Consider the following 17,980-nt stretch of genomic DNA (forward strand, 5'->3'; position numbering starts at 1 on the left):
TGAGCCGATTAATTTTGAGATAAACAGTTTGGTTTCGTATTTCGTCATCAATTAAGAAAATGATAATTTCAATTAATCTTAATAACTATATGAGGATGATCGATTTATTTCTATAAAAATTTTCTATCGACTACATAATAGAGAAACTCACATCTTTTATATCGACTATATCTCGAGTTCAAATTCTCTGTCCCCAATATCACCTGTCCTCGTGTCTCACTCATCGTCCCAGTCTACTACCGGCGACCTTCGGCCGCTGCCCCGATCAATACTATGACCATTGAGGAAGGTGAACCCAAGGGGGTTGTCATCGGCACGATCGACACCGGAATCCAAACGGATCTGAGCAAACTTTCTTCTACCGCCGATTTAAGCCCCTGCTCTGATCCGGTCAGATTCCAGCGCTGATCGTGCCGATGGTGATCCCCTTGGGTTCACTTTCACTAAGAGTTATAGTATTGATCGGGACAGCGACCGGAGGCCGCTGACGATGGGCTAGGACGATGTGTGAGACATGGGACAAGAAATTTTGAGGATAGAGAATTTGATTTCCGATATCTCTAGTTAAGACTTGAACTGTAAATACACCATATCCGAGAGCGCTGCGGTGAGTGGGAAGAGATTGTCTTAGCGGACCATCTGGCTCCTCGCCATTAATCCGGCCGATGTGAAATTTTTAGTCGGGCCTTAGCCTGATCTTTAACCATATCTAGCCGTCGAAAATCAAATCCAGATAATCGGACTGTCGTGAGCCGTTAAACAAACGTTATCTGCTCCTTTTCTGAATGGAGCTAAAGCCCACTCATCTTCACCTTTCAACGGAGGCAACAGCCGGAGCGAAGCGAAAGCGAGAAAGGATGGCTACTTTGCCGCTCCCTTCCGCCGCTGATGCTCCGCAGGCCACCGCCGTAACTTCTTCCGGACCCCTCTGCTCCTCCTTTCCTCTCCTTACCTTCTACTTCCCTCCGAGGCTCCCCGTTCTCGACCTCGCGGCGCCGACCCACTCCCTTTCCCTGCTTCCACATTCCCCCCTTTTCTCTAACGTTGGTAGTTGCTTCAAGGTGCTGGCTACCGCCCTCTCTGAGAATCCTTTTCTCAGGAATTTACTATCCTTACCTTCCCAACTCCAGAGCTTCTATCAGGTTAGGACATTACTTCTCAAAATCCCTCTATATACAACTCTTTCGTGGATCAATACTTTATATATATATATATATATACACACACACACACACACTTGTGTTTTGGGTTTACTTGTCTCAATTTTTTGATGAATTTTAGAAGGAATAATGTAATACCTCAAGCTGACCTCTGGTGTCCATCTATAAGATGAAACGTGAGGCGTTAGTTGCTGATTAAATGCACATTTACTCGATGAAAATGATAGGTATTGTCAACTCCAGATCGTAGCAACGTAAAACAATCCCTAGGTTAGGGAATTACTTTTAGAAAAATAATGAGTATATAATGTACACAATGTCTAGACTGGGTTAAGCACATGATCAACATATTAGTAAAATAATGATGCCTAAGTAATTTTAAAACTATGTAGTAATCTCTATCAAAATTTCAGTGGCTTGGTTTAGGATTAGTCAACATTGTCCCTTAGATAATTGAAATTATGGAATGCAACTTGAACAATGAACATATTTTTGTATGCAAAAGATTTAGAATTGGAATAATTCTAACAGAAATGTTGAGAATATCAACAGATGAGATTGGAGACCGTTCCATCATTACTTGATAGGATTTATACACATCAATCCACACATTTATAGATCCAAATTTGATGTCTTAGGAATGAGAATCACCTCCACTAGGTCATGTCGTGGAATCATCATCTCACTTCATATAATAGTATAAGCATATAAAGAAAAATGAGGGAAAGAGAACACTCCTTTCTACAATCGATATAATTTCTCACATCCTCCAAATTCACCCCAAAGTGTCTCTTGGGCTCTAAAATGCTCCACTGAGAAAACTTGCAGTGATCTAGCTTTCAACCGAAATCCCATTTGAATCATGCATAAAATAATAATAATAATAATAATAATAATAAAAGGCCGTTATTCAAATTTTCAAAGTTCATATCTAGGACAAATCTAGCCCAATACATGTTCCTCTAGGCAGCAATTCTAGCTTTCCTATATTTGTTTCTTTATGAATTTGACCATCTAAGTGAAAATAGTTTCCTCATCATCTTTGAGACAAAGTCCATCTATAATGTATTCCATTGGTAACTTAACTCTAATACTATATTGGTGCCTTAGAAGTCGACCTCTGAGTCATCTTTTAAACTAATGGCTTTACTCACATTCACATCAAATGTATCAAACTACTCACTCTCGATGCAATTTGCATTGCACAAATTAAATCCAAGTACCAAGTTATAGAAGGTGCTTTCTTTTATTTTAAGGCAACAAGAGGAACACTGTAATCAACTTTAACCATTTGGACACTGCTCTGAGTTGACTAATGGTGAAAGCTAATCGACTCACATAATTGTTGGCAGATTACAAGTGAAAATGGCTGGGAATAGAATCGATTGATAGTGGATCTAATCGACTGATAGTGACTCTAGTCCACTAATTGGTGGTAGAACAAGTTGAAGATGTTGAAGACAATAAAAGGAGAATCAAAAGTAGCATTTGAAGGCTGAGAAAGAGATTGTTTAAATATTTTAAACCTTTATCTTGTACTCATTAGCTTCATTGTTTGCCTTTTACTTGTCTTGATCTTATATCTGCGAAAAAGAAAGATAGTGGGCTTTTGGGAATGAACGATTCTAGGCCGTGGAGTAGGAATAAGAATTCTAAACTGCGTTACATTGGTTAGTTAACATTGATTTTTTTTTTTTTTTTCAATGTAATTTTCACTTGTTTAGGCCACTACTACTAGTTAATTATCCCCATCCACATAGATGTTTGTAGAAAATGTTTGTGGCCCATTCACAAATCGTAGGAAGTCCCATCCCTACTTTAGAAAATAAGGTAACTAGTTAACAGTGTAGGTAGTTGAGAGAATAGATTCCCCACACAGGGTAACACTAACTTATCAACATTTCATGCATCCTCTCCTTTATTATACAATTTTTACGTTTAGTAATACCATTAGATTGTGATGAAGTGTTGAAAAATGATGTCTTCCTTGAAGCAAATTCCTCGAATGGAACCTTGTATTACCCTCTTTTATCACTATGAAAGATCTTGATATTTTTGATAAGTTGATTTTCAACCACATTCTTGTAGTGTTTAAACATTTCAATGCCTTGTCATCCTTATCTTTGTTCCTTAGCAAGTACATGTGATAGTTTCTTAAACAAGGTGATAAAATACCTATTTCCACCTTTTATTTAAATAAAATTTAGATCATGCATACCATTTGAAATTAGTCCTAGAGGTGTTATTAATTAGTCCCTTATATGTTTTTGATGGTTAATCAACATATTTAAGTAAGTATATTATGTTTAATAAGTTGGTTGAGTCTTGAGTGTGCAAGATGGCATTGCTAAGTTGATGAATTAGCTAGATGGATTAATTGGATCAATTAGTTGGAAGAACATTTTATCCTTGAAAGGATGCCCAAAATGTTTGTAATTGGGGGTAGAATGTGTTGTAATGTGTAAATATATGATTAGGTAGAAGTGAGTTATCTAGAAAAATTGAGTTCCAAGAGTTACTGCTGACCATTGGTCCACTAACATCTTTCGTTTGATCAAGCATTGCTGGTTGACTAAACAAGTTTTGTTTGTTCAACAAAACTATCAATATTATTTGACCCAGCAGCATTGATCAACTAAACAAGTTTTGATTGTTTGACGAAACTATTGACAACAATCATCAAGGCATTGTTGTACAATAGTTTTCCGTTAACTGATTCGATGGTTCTTTAATCAATCAAAATATTTCTTTGGTTGGCTAAATGTCGCAAATAGAGTTATCATATTCTCTTCATATTCATATTTCACATCACTATAAAAGAGATGCATTCGTAAAGTTTTGATCTAGAGGACCTTCTTAGTTTAGATCTGAAAGCTGCAAGCCTTTTATTAACAAGATTATAAGTGCATTCTTGTTCAACCATTTACTAATAGTGAAACGTTTTGTTGGAAAAGTGTTGCACCAGAGTAACATGGGTCGTAGAGTAGGAAGGATCTCTAAACCATATTAAAAGATTGTATTAATATTGTTTCTCTATTGTCTTAGTTTTAGCATTGCAATTAAATCATTATTTTTTCTTTGCAATTAAATTAGTATTTTTTTATTGGAATTAAATTATTATTTTATAGTTGCATTTAAATTACAATTTCCCATTATAATTAAATTATAATTTTCTTGTTACAATTAAATTATGATTTTTTTCATTGTAATTTAAATTATTTTTTTATTGTTGTAATTTAAATGATTTATTTGTGTTGTAAAATTACAAGATATCTAGTTGCAATTTAATCCTTGCTAGTTGTATATTTTTACTACTATTGCAATTTATTTACACTTTATTTACATTACATTATTCTTGTTCTATCTATTTTTCTATTATGTGTTTTGCAACTAATTGATAGATCATCTATTCACCTGCTCTAGTCCATCTTCGCCATCCTTTACCATGTTTCTTTCTACAGAGAAAGACAACTAGGCTAACACAATTTTTACACTTATGTTTTGAGTTAAACTCAATTTTTTATAATAATTTCTTTTTTACTATTATAGTTAATGTGTACTTAAGTCATTGCACCAAAATTTATAAATGATTTAGACAAAATTGGAATATTATTGCTTCAAAAAATGTTTCTTTATGGGGGTTACTTTTAAACAATCCTCTTTCAAGATATCATTTCTATACAAAGTATTATTTTTTATAAGGATTAACTTATCAACTTCAAATACCATCTTCATGAGACTCGTGACATGCAAGGACTCAAATATAAGGTTCTTTAATACATTGGTAACATGCAAGACATCAATCAACATTAGGATATGTTATTTACAACTCTCTTAAGTTCCATCATCTTGGATTTGGATTAGTTGCCCATCTAGAGATCTCATCGAGATTAGAGTATAGAAAGAGAAAACTTCCTTATCTGCATAGACATGTTGTGTCCCTTGTGTCGACCCACCAATTCCTTAGATATCAACCCTATTGGCCTTGAATACACCATGGTAAGCATGAGGTCATAAGGTCAGGCACTCTATTTGTGAGTGTATGTGTCGTGGTGTACACTTGATCTTTGAGTCTTTGCATATCGTTGCTTGCCTTTTGCTTCTTGGTTTAGCATCCATCCATGATTTCAGTTTTTTGTAGATGTAGCAGTTCCCTTTAATGTTTCTTGTCATATGATTTTAGCCACTATTAGGTGCCTCCCTTTCTGGTAGGTACCGAGCTCGATTAGCTTGACCTGTGCTTTCATTGGAAACCTTCCATTTGGCCTTCTTCTTGGACATCATTTATCTCCTCTATTTTGAGTCACATAATAAAGTCTTTTTTTTTTGTTTGCGCTTGAGATAATTCTTGAAATCCATCCACACAGATGGTAACTTCTAGATTATTGCAACCGCTAAAATGTATTCATAAATTTTCATTGCTTTGACTTGAATTCTTATAAAATTACCTACAACTCTTAGACTTGACTCATCATGAACCTTGGGTTATACACATTGTATAGACCAATATCCACCCGTGGAGGATATAATTTTTGCATAGAAAAGCCCTTTTCCTTTTAAATAGTCGATGCTTCTTTTGTTGAGTATTATCCTTAGACAGTGAAAACATCTTTTGTTGTCACATCTTAAAATCAATCACCAAGAACAAATCTCTTTTCTCCTCTACAAGAGGTGGACCCACAATCACAATAACTAGGATATTGTCTTAAAATTATTGTTGATCTAGTGTCTTGTTCGAGTGATGAGCTCATCATCTCTCAGTGTCTTGGCGTGGTAGGTGTTGGTCCCTTTGGAGGCCGGCAAGAGGGGAGGGGTGAATTGCCCTGAAAAAAATAAATCTAACCTTTCTTGGTTTTCAACTAAATAACAAACACTTGAAAAAAAAACAGAGACTAGTTAAAAGAAAACATACACAAGGGATTTACTTGGTTTGCAATCAGAAGATTGCTAATCCAAGACGAATACAGCGCACTATCTGATGATCTCCTTCGGGCGGAGTAGCCTCTTTACAACGTTGACAGCACAGACAGAAAAGTAAAGCGTAGAGAAACTGATTACAAGTGAAGTAAATAAACTGTGCAAATCAGTGCTATATTTATAGCACTGTTCGGGGTGCTCCGAAGGGTTCCGGGCACCCTGGGGGGATAAAACTTTATCCCCCAACGTTCAGATCGAGTCAAACCTCGATTTGGTCAAAATCCACTTCCCGGTGCCCGGAATGGATCCGGGCGCCCGAACCACTTAAGTCAACCCAGTTGACTTTTTGTGGTCCGGTTCCACTGCTCCGGTTCAGCTCGTCTCGGTCCGGGTCTTCTGTTCCGGCTCCGCTAGCTTGGGTGATCTCAGCCATCTGGAATAGGGCTCACCCAAACCCAAGTTCCAACCTTCTCCTCGAGCAGCCTTCCTTCTCGGTTTCTCGAACGTCGCGTACGTTCTTCTCGTCCACCGGTGTACTCTTTCGCGGTCACCTCGTCCCTCGGACGCACCGAGCCCATCGGCTCTCTCCTCGTGCCGTCCTTCTCGTTAGCCACGTCTTCCGATCGACTTCCTGTGTTCTTAAGCTCCTGCACACTTAGACACAAGGGTTAGACAAAACAGGACCTAACTTAACTTGTTTGATCACATCAAAACTCTTTGGGGTTCCAACAGTAGGTGATGATGATGTGGATCATGTTTTTTCAATTTGTCGGTGCCTCCTTTGTGTAGTTGACACACCACTTCAGGTTAGTAGTCATAGATGGGAAGTTGTTGGTTCTTTAATCAATCAATGCACTTTCATCGAGTTAGTTGTCACTCCTTCAAGTAGTTGATGCACCCCTTCAAGTTACTCATAAGGTCAAGGTGGGTTGGACTTTATCTTTAATACGATATTACTTGACTTGGTGCTTATTATTGTCAAAATTGTCCTACAATATATCATGTTCTTTGTCTCAAAATAGGAGCATCCCAAGTTTACCTTTAATGGCTCGGAACTCTTACAAAGAAGAGGAAAAGAAAAGGGAAAGCTTAAGAGAGAAGATTACTTAAGATTTTAGTAACTTGGAGTGTTGAATGTGGTTGCTATTGTAGTAATGGAGAGGCAAGATCAAGGGACATAATAAGGAGTTGCAATCAGAAAATTACTTCTTGAGAAGGGTTGCTTCAAATAGTTTTGGGAGTAGCATGTTTGAAGTTGAATTTCACACATTAGTTGTCATCCTCTTATCAAACCACATAGGAAGACCTCATTAAATCTCAATTGGGTTGATTCAAATCAAGGGTTGTTGTCCGATTGGCTTCCCAATTTGGTAGTGCCCAATTGTTGTTTGCTTAACGACACTTTCACTTTAAAAGGGCAGTACAGTGCATGAAGCTCTTGCCAATATGGGTCCTAGGGAAGGGCTGAACCACATTGGGTTTATTGTATGCAACCTTATTTTGTATTGTAAGGGGTTGTTTCTACGACTTAAACCCATGATCACAAGGTCATACCGCAACAACTTTACAATGGCAAATTTGGCAATAAGCATAAAGTCTACAAATTAAAGGAAGCTCTATATGGATTAAAACAAACTCCACATACTTGAAATCGTATATGGGTCCTTTGTGAACATGCACTTTTCAATAAGATTGAAGATGGAGGAAAATGCTCATAGTTTGTTTATATGTAGATGACTTAGTTGACACTGAAAATAATACATCCATGTTTAGAAAATTTTAAAAAATGCATGATGATTGAATTTGAGATGTCTCTATTTGGCATGATGCATTACTTCCTTGCATTGTAGTGGTGCAAGCTTCCGCTGGAGCTTTTATTTCTCAGAAAAGGTATGTGCAAGGAATCTTGGATAGCTTTCAGATGAAAGATTGTAATCCTTGTAAGGACTCCTTAGAGCGAAGCTAAATAAAGATATTGAAGGAAAGAAGGTTGATAGCATTCTTTATAAATAGATAGCGAGGAAACAAATAGTGGGGAGTTTAATGTACTTGGCGACAATCAGACTTGATATAATGCATGTTATAAGTATATACATTGATTGTCCTATAGATATTCATCACTTGGCTGCAAAAAAGAATTTTTTGGTAATTTCTATTTAGGAATTTAGGTTGTTAAAGGAGAAATGTCAGATTCATATGGTTTTATAGATCCATATGACTTGATTATGCAGGACATTTAGATGATCGAAGAAGCACATTTGGGTATGTTTTCATGTTTGGGATAGAAGCTATTTCAGGGTCATTTTAAAAACAATCTATTGTCACATCTTGTGCTTGTCAAGCTAAAAATCGAATGTTATAGTTGAAGTAAACATATAGATGTGAAGAATCATTTCTTGAGGAATCTCACAAATGATAGTCATTAATCTTATTTACTGAAAAGAAAAAGAAGATCAAATTGCTGATATACTAACCAAGCCTCTCAAATTTCATGTATTTTAGAAGCTTAGAAAGTTACTTGGTGTTTCCACATGAAGTTTCAATGTTTTTTTATTAAATTGATTGTTGTGTCTAGAATATCAGCTCAACAGAAGGATTGTTGATAAAATTTAATATATGGTTGTGAATGTTGACTTGGTTATGGAGTTAGGGGATTTTAGAATTAAGAGTTAGTGGGTTAATGTTTGTATTATAGCCTTATAGGGTTAGTGGGTTATATGTATTATGGAGTTAGTTGATTAATGAATGTTTAATGATTAAGGAGTTAGTGGATTAATGGATGTGTTATGGAGTTCGTGAGTTAGTGCATGTTTTATAATTGAGGAGTTAGTGAGTAGTGACTTTGTTATTTTTAGTTAGGGCATCCGCAGTGGGAGGTTTATAGCATGCAATGTATGCTATAAATCTCTCAATATAAACCCCACCTCCACTACATAGGTGGGGTTTATAGGTTTTTTTATAAACATGTATCAAAATCTTGGGACCAGGTTTATAAAAAAAATAGTGGAGAGAGGATAGAGAGAGAATTTTAAAAGAAATGGGGTTTTTAAAAGAAAGAGGGTTTATGATAATAGAGAGTGACTTTTAAAAGAAGTAAGGTTTTTAACTTTTGATGAGACAATGATGTGGCAAAGCATAAACCTCTTTAAGAGGTTTATGACTACGGATGCCCTTATATATTAGCCTATATATCGGTTGTTTGTTTATCGATGAACGAAATGAGAATTTTTATCCACCTTGCCTTCTCCATACTTTCGGCCTCCTACTATTATTGCGCAATTGTACAAAACTTTATACTTTGTTTATTTTTAAAATTTCAGTAAGATTTTATTTTTATATAAATTCTTGGAAGTTATTTGCCTATGTTATAATTGCAGAAAAATTTCATTGTTTCTGGAAACATTGATCCTTCGCAATTATTTAATGGGGATGTTTCCTTTTTGTTTATAATAATGTACATTATGGAGTTGTATAAAATGATTTCTAAACAAATCAGTATATAATGATATTACTTCCAGATGCGTTGCAGAAGCCTTAGGGTTGTGAGTTTGCCTTCTAGTTATAGCTTTGCTGCAATACTGCCAGGGGACTCCATAGCTGGACTGGTCGTGGCCAATGGGATCTCCAACTTCTTGAACATATACAACACTCTACTGGTAGTTAGGCTGGTGCTAACCTGGTTTCCCAACTCTCCTCCAGCAATCGTCAGCCCTCTCAGGTAGAGTTATTTATGCAATTGCCACTGCATGGGATAAATGAATATTTTACTCAAGATAGGCATGCTGAATATTCGTTATATAGTTAATTGCATTGGTTGAAACAATTGCCACTGCATTGGTTGTGAGTTTGCCTTTTTGTATTGTTTTTCCTGTTTCTTAATCACAATGTGTGTGCGTTTATGCTAGTCTATTCAACATTCAACTACCTGTTGGGTTGCCAACTACCTTTAATACCCCTTGATAGGTTGGAGATAGCTCTGGACTGCTTGCTAGAATTTACAGTTTCCACCACGTACTTAAAATCCAAATTTTGCTTTTAAAATATGAAATCACCTTCATCACCAGGCCTTGGGCTGAAATCTTCATCTTTCACAATAGAATAGCATAAACACGATAAAAAGAAGGGTAATTTAATGTGGTTGGTATAATTTATTCCTTGGTAAGAATTCATGTGTCTTGATATGAAAGTAGTACATTGAAAATAAGATAAATCATTGCCATTATTTTGTACAAGAGACCTATTTCTTCCTAAACTCCTCTCTCAAACACTGATGGAGAAAACAATGAAAAACTTCATCAAAAAATATTTTCTATATAAGCTATATATATGACCCTAAACCAACATCCCACCAATTTCCATCATCCAAAATCGATACAAAATCCTAAAATAAAATATTGTGAGTGTTGGATTGCACATGGGGCCAGCTGGGCTAGCCCCATTGGTGTGTGCTTGCCACTCCAGCGAAACTAGCAGCAAGCTGGGATGCACATGTAGTCCATCTTGCCAACTACAACAAAATTAATATATTTGACACTACTAGATGAATAAAAGCACTGTGAGATTAAAAATCATATCACTCACCTCTCCCCAGTCCACTATCTTTAAAGAAAAGTCAGTGTGTCAAGTGCAGCTGCCATCCAATGTTTTAACTCTACCCAGTCTAATTCAAACAACTTAGCATATAATGACTTTGCTGTATGTATTTATGATTTCTAATGTCCTATGCCACATTTGTCCCCTGAAAGCCTTCTAAGCAGCACTCTTCATTCTTCTCAGTGATTAAATGCTAAATCCAATTTTTTCTTACAAATAACTATCTACTTGTTAAATAGTTATCAGATTGTTAACCTGCTCTTATTTCAATTAGTCTGAATTTAGAGCTTAGTAGGGTTTATGTACTATCTTGTGATTCCCACTGAAATGACATCAATTCAAGGTTTACCTAATGCAACGGTAAGCTCAATCATTTTTTCCTTATATGTTCAATATGATTGCTCAACTTAGCGTTCTTGATACAAGTTTCTTACATGGAGCAAAGAAATATATTGTAGTGTTCCTTATGATCATTTTCTTTTTCAGCATTTTATGTGATCCATATCTCAACATATTCCGTGGGATTATTCCTCCACTAGGTGGAACACTTGATCTTTCGCCTATTTTGGCTTTCCTTGTTCTCAATGCTTTCACTAGCACAGCTGCTGCTCTTCCAGCAGAACTTCCTGGATCTCAGCAAAGCTTATTGCCCGGACGTCTGCCGTCTACTCTTACCGGAACACAAGAGAAGTGGATGAAAAGGGTAAACAGCAAAAAGACCAAGAACATAGGTAATGCTAGGTAGACCATGATCCTGACTCCTGCATTTTTGTATTATGAAACGCCGTCGGAATATGTAGTTTATTGTACCTCAATTACTGGTTAATTATCAGATTCGTGCTCCCTCTTTGCTTTACATCATTAGCTTTTCTTTGATAAGCAACTTAATTAAAAAGGCCGTTAGTTAACTATATTGCATAACTCGTTGGTACCAACACTCATAAACACAATAACAATTACATGTGATGATCATGTTTGTGCCATCCATTTTTTTTTTTATTCTTTTTTGTCATATTACATCCCATCTTGAGAAATCGATTAACAAAATCAAGGACTTTACCTTCCTTTTTCTCCTCCAAGCTACTCTTAATTAAATCTTTTTAGCAGATGTGAAAAAACAGAAGAAATAAATCATTTAAATAAATAAATAAAAATTATTTATAATATATATTTTGTTTAAACATGCCTTATTTAATTTAGAATAACAAAGAAAAGGTACATTATTTTGCTGTTTTAAATTCATTTTAAATAACCATATTCATTCTTAGGGCATGTATTATTTAGTTAAATTTCAAAAGATACGTTTGTTTTATTATAAGCGCATGTTGGTGATTTATTTTAATAAACTTTTTATTGGAAATTAGTTGAATGTACTATTTCACAAGTAGACTTTTCTAAATTATTAGTTTTATATAAATAAGAAATTAATATTTAAAATTAATAGAGTACAGAAGAGTTTACATTGATTATTTGCTTATCATGAGCTCGTCTATAGATATAAATGCACGAAGGAAGCTAATGGTCTATGGATGCTAATTTACATAGGAATAAAAACTTGAATATATCTGAAATTAGGCTACTAATAAATATTGAATTTAATTGAAAATTAATTAACCTCAATTAAAATTAAGGTTTTAATTAATTTGGAGTTAATTAAATAAGGATTTGCAACTGATGGACTCGTTGAGTATGGTCAGAATGATTATAGATTGCTTTTTCTATAGATATAGGATTGATAATAGAATTCATATATTTTATTAATGATAATATGTGATATATAAATACCATTATAAAGTGAAAAATAGGAAAACACATAAAATAGGAAAACATATAAAATACTATAAAATAAATAGGTATTTCCTAATAATTATTATTATCTAATAATTAAGAAATAAATAAGTATTTTCTAATAATAATTATTCAATAATAATTAAGAAATAAATAAGTATTTACTAATAATAATTATTTCTTAATACATCCTCTCAAGATGGGAAATGACACCAATCTTGCTGCAATAGCAAATAACCGAGGTCGAGAAAGTGACTTGGTATGTGCATCAGTCAACTGATCCTCGGCAGGAATATGAGTAACTCGTAGTTCGGAAGCATGCACCAGATCACGAACAAAGTGATAGTCAATAGCCAGATGCTTCATCCGAGAGTGAAAAACATGATTAGCTGAAAGATAGATGACACCCAAATTATTAGTGAAGAGCACAATAGACGTGGTAACCGGAAGAAATAGGTCTGTCAAAAGTGACTTAATCCATTGGATCTCAGATGCCACAGAGGCAATGACGCGATATTTAGCTTAGGTCGAAGAACGCGCAACCGTGCGCTGTTTGGTAGATTTCCAAGAATCCGGATTAGTACCAAGAAAAATAATAAATGCACCCGTAGAACACCGATCATCTGGATCTCCTGCTCAGTCCGCATCGGAGAAACCATGAAGAGTAAGAGGTGTATCCGCAAGGAAACGAATGTCAAGATCCCTAGTACTATTGAGATATCGAAGTAGATGTTTCACAGCACCCCAATGCGTCTCTGAAGGAGCATGCATAAACTGTGAGAGCTTATTGACCACAAAAGGAATATCAGGACGAGCCATACAGAGATGTTGTAAGCTCCCAACCAATTGTCGGAACTTAGTCGCATCAAAAAATGAAGATCCATCATGTAAAGTAAGACAAGAGCCAACAGCAATAGGAGTGGAGACCAGCTTGGAGTCAAGCATGTGGTGTTTGGAGAGAAGATCAATGACATACTTTTGCTGAGACAAGAGAAGACCATTTGAGGTTGGGCGAACCTCAACACCGTAGAAGACAGAAAGAGCCCCAAGATCCTTAATCGCAAATTTTGCATGAAGTTTACATACTATGACGCCAACAGAAAAAGCATCACTCCCTGTAATGATTAGATCATCAACATATACAAGGAAATAAATAAGAGTACCATACCGAAAATAAACAAATAAGGAGGTGTCAGCTCGAGATGCGACAAAGCCAAGAGAGACCAAGAAAGTGCGAAGCTCCAAATACCAAGCGGGCAGAGCCTACTTCAGGCCATAAAGCGCCTTATGCAAATGACACATATGATTCGGAAACTTAGCATTGCATATACCCGAAGATTGCACCATATAAACTTCCTCTTCAAGGTGACCATTAAGAAACACATTGTTGACATTAAGTTGGCGAAGACACCACCCCCGATTCACAGCCAAACTAAGAACAATGCACATTGTTACTGGATTAACAACAGGGTTAAATGTATCATGAAAGTCAACACCAGGATGCTGATGAAAACCCTTGGCAATAAGGCAAATCTTATACCGATCAATTGAGCTATCAGAATTACGCTTAATGCAAAACACCCACCTGTTACCCACAAGATTTTGGTATGGCGAAGGCGAGACAAGAGTCCAAGTCTGATTATGGAGAAGAGCATCATACTCTTCATGCATGGTCTGTATCCAATTCGGATCTTTGAGCGCCTACATGACAGAGGAGGGTTCACAGGGTTGTGGAAGGCTAGTATGAAGAAGATACTTTGGATTGGGTTTATAGATGGTATTTTTTGAATGGGATGTTGGTTTTGAGAAGCAAGAGGGGAATAGAGAGGCGGTGGGGTAGAGGGTCGGTAGCCACCAGGCAGCGTGGGCGGCCCGATAACAAGAGGCAGTGATGGCAGCGGTGATGACAACGGTGAAGAAGTTAGTTGCGGGCGGCTACAGCTAGTGGCAGGTTGCAGAACCGGTGTTGGAGAGTCCCACGAGAGGATTTGTGCAGCAGAGAGCTCAGAATCAATGTTTATTACTGTGGAATCCAAGGAGATGGTGGACAAATGGAAAAACATGCTCTACAAACTTAACATGATGAGATACAAAAACTTTTTTAAGAGTAACATTATAGCACGGGAAGACACTCTAAGTGAGAGAATAGCTAAGGAAGACACAAGAGGTTACTTGGGATCAAACTTGTGGTGAAAGTAGGGGCGTAGCCACGGAAAGCATAGACACCCGAAAACTCAAAGCTTAAAAAGATCAAGAACGATGATGAATAATTTTTCAAAAGAGGACATGTGGGAAAGACCGACCTTAGACATGTGATTAATCAAATAGACTATTGCAGCAAAGGCATAAAACCATAAAGTGAGTGGAATAGACGCTTTGTGCAATAAAGTAAGACCTGTTTCGATAATATGACGATGATAACGTCCAGAGTATCCATTGTATTCAGGAGTGTGTGGAGAAATGGTAAGGTGACTGATACCATGAGTAGTAAGAAAGGAGCGAAGAACTAAGAATTCACCTCCATTGTCAATGAAGAGTGTTTTGATAATCATCGAGAATCGATTTTCAACAAGAGTTTTGATGCAATAAAGATAAAGTATACATCCAATTTTTTTGCGTAAGAGATAAAGTCATATATACTTTTTAAAATGATCAACAAAGATAACATGATACTTGAGTCCATCAAATGATGATATAGGAGATGCCCAAACATCAGAAAAGATAATATCCAAAGGAGCACGAGACGAAATACTAGATTTATGAAAAGGCAATTTATGACTCTTATTAATATTGCACGAAGTGTATGAAAAATTAGATAAAGTATCCACAGGAAATGAAAGACCCCAAGAGTAACACAAAACATTGCAAAACATCTTATGATGAATGACCTAAACGATTATGCCATAAGGAAATAGATGACGAGATAGACATAGAAAAGGCGGAAGGGGATGATAGCGGAGACACAAATTTTGGCTAGTAAAAGACACCATCTCTATGAACCCCGCTGACTAGTATCGCTCCCATACGACGATCCAACACCTGAAAATAAGAATCAAAGAAAATAAATGTAATAGGATTAGTAGCACAAAGTACAGCGAAAGAAATCAAATTTTTTGACATAGATGACACAAATAAAATATTAGAGAAAACTAAAGGGAAAGATGGAGTGGAGAAAGAGAAAGAACCAGTGTGTGTAATGCGTAGTCTAGAACCATCATCAATGACGACGCTATCATTCCCAGAGTAAGGCTCATGTAACAAGAGAGTAGTGAGATCAGTGGTGACATGATGAGATGCGCCAGAGTCGACCTCCCATTCCCGATAATCAGACAAAGGTGTAAAATGAACAACAATGTGCGCAAACGGTGCACTATACGCTGGACGTGGAGCACGCGGAGGAGTCAGCGGAAGCAGAGCAAGTATCGAGGCAATCATATGACCACACTGGCGAGCAAAGTGACCTTGAACACTACAGATCTGACAGCGCCCAAGATAACGATTGGGACCGGACACATTGGATGTGCAGGAGGACACACAGACAGCCCAGGAGTTTATAGGCGTGGCTGATGGAACATTGACGGAACCTACTGGCGACCACCGTGATAGTTTGAATATCGATTACGAGAATTCCCTACTGGAGCCACAAGAGTAGTCATTGGCGTCAAAGATGGAGATGGTGTTGAGACTTTTAATTGGGCTTCATAGCTGAGGAGTTACTCGAATAGCTCATCAAAGGTAATAGAGACGTCACGAACTTACCGAGCATATGAGATATTACAATAATCTTGACTAAGACCATTCAGGATATGAATGGAGAGCTCATCAAAATCAACTTTGACATTCATAAGTGCAAGAGCGTCAATATTTTTTTTGATGTCCTGCATATAATCAGTGATAAATCTGTTACCCTGTTGAGGGCTGGCAAGATTTTGATAATGAGTTATAATCCTGCCACGTGAGGGAGTAGCATATGTTCTCTCCAGCGTCTGCCATGCATCTCTAGATGAAGTTGATGAAGAAATAAACTGCACAAGAGTAGGAGACATCGAACCTATAATAACGTTGAGGAGAAGTTGATCCTGACAGAGCTAGAGAATATGATCAGGATTCGCCTGAGAGAGTGTGACGTCTGTAGGAGTTATCTGCGCAGGGGGGGTAGGGATGTGAGTCATCAATAAAATCCAGTAACTCATATCCGAATAAAAGAGACGTGAACTGCAAGTGATAGGCAGAGTACTTGAGAACCACAAGAGCAGAAGGTGAATCAGGAATATTTGTGAGAAATAGCCGGCGAGTGATGTCGTCGGCTACAACCTTTGTAGAAGGCGACTGGTGGATTATAGAGAAAAGAAAAAAATTACTGTTAAATTTAGCGCTCTAATACCATGTTGACGATAAAATTCATATACTTTATTAATGATAATATGTGATATATAAATACCATTACAAAGTTAAAAATAGGAAAACATATAAAATACTATAAAACAAATAAGTATTTCTTAATAATAATTATTCTTCAATAATTAGAAAACAAATAAGTATTTATTAATAATAATTATTTCCTAATATATAGCCTAGTAGTAAAATACTTGTAAAAATAAATATTTAAATTTTAATATGGATGAATATTTTAGATGTTGCATTTAGTATGTATAAATTGTATTTTAAATTTTCTCGATAGGCAAGTTACGTCTATCTTTTGAATTAATCAAAGGAAGTTTGATACTTTATATATATAGATACAGTGCATGATGGACGGTGCATGATGGCAGGGGCGGATAGTCGACGTGGTCAGAAGTCAAGCCCACGTGGAGGTCAGAAGTTAAGCCCACGTGGAGATCAGAAGTCAAGCCTACGTGGCTGTCAACAGAAGTCAAGCCTACGTGGAGCTCAAAGGTCCAGCTTATGTGGTGGTCAAAAATTAAGATTACATGGCGGTCAAGGACGGGCCTATGTGGCATTTAGGGGTTGGGCCTACAGGATGAGTAGGAACTCAGAAGAACAGGATATGCAGACCAAGACGTACAGGGCAGGACAGACGGACTAAGACTTACTAGTCTGGACTTACAGGATAAGATATGCAGAACAGGATATGCGGACCAGGACGTACAGGGTAGGACAGGCGGACTAAGGCTTGCTGGTCTGGACTTACAGGATAAGATATGCAGAACAGGATATGCGGACCAGGACGTACAGGTCAGGATAGGCGGACTAAGGCTTACAGGTCAAGACTTACAAGATGAGTCATGCAGAACAGGATATGCGGACTAGAACGTACAGGTCATGATAGACGGACTAAGACTTACAGGTCAGGACTTACAAGATGAGTCATGCAGAATAGGATATGTGGACCAGGACGTACATGTCAGGATGGACGGACTAAGACTTATAGGTCAGGACTTACAAGATGAGTTATGCAGAACAAGATATGCGGACCAGGACGTACAGGTCAGGATGAGCGGACTAAGGCTTACAGATCTAGACTTATGGGATAAGAAATGCAAAACAAGATATGTGGACCA

The 17,980-nt window shown here is 36.9% G+C and overlaps 1 protein-coding gene across 1 annotated transcript; it reads left to right on the forward strand.

Annotated features, from left to right (window-relative positions):
* Positions 1 to 771: 771 nt before the first annotated feature.
* On the forward strand, positions 772 to 11,526 carry LOC122042386 (ylmG homolog protein 2, chloroplastic-like). The gene is made up of 3 exons (XM_042602484.1): positions 772 to 1,142; positions 9,596 to 9,795; positions 11,157 to 11,526. The coding sequence occupies exons 1-3, from the start codon at positions 786 to 788 to the stop codon at positions 11,413 to 11,415; spliced, it is 816 nt and encodes a 271-aa protein (XP_042458418.1). The 5' UTR covers positions 772 to 785; the 3' UTR covers positions 11,416 to 11,526.
* The last annotated feature ends 6,454 nt before the right edge of the window (positions 11,527 to 17,980 follow it).

Source organism: Zingiber officinale, chromosome 2A (genome assembly GCF_018446385.1).
Source record: "Zingiber officinale cultivar Zhangliang chromosome 2A, Zo_v1.1, whole genome shotgun sequence".
Lineage (NCBI taxonomy): Eukaryota > Viridiplantae > Streptophyta > Magnoliopsida > Zingiberales > Zingiberaceae > Zingiber > Zingiber officinale.

Bases quoted from the DNA above. Each gene is read 5' to 3' on its own strand.
- LOC122042386 (XM_042602484.1), top strand. From the start codon at position 786: ATGGAGCTAAAGCCCACTCATCTTCACCTTTCAACGGAGGCAACAGCC. The intron at 1,143-9,595 runs GTTAGGACATTA...TATTACTTCCAG, and splicing joins AACTCCAGAGCTTCTATCAG to ATGCGTTGCAGAAGCCTTAG. The intron at 9,796-11,156 runs GTAGAGTTATTT...TTTCTTTTTCAG, and splicing joins GCAATCGTCAGCCCTCTCAG to CATTTTATGTGATCCATATC.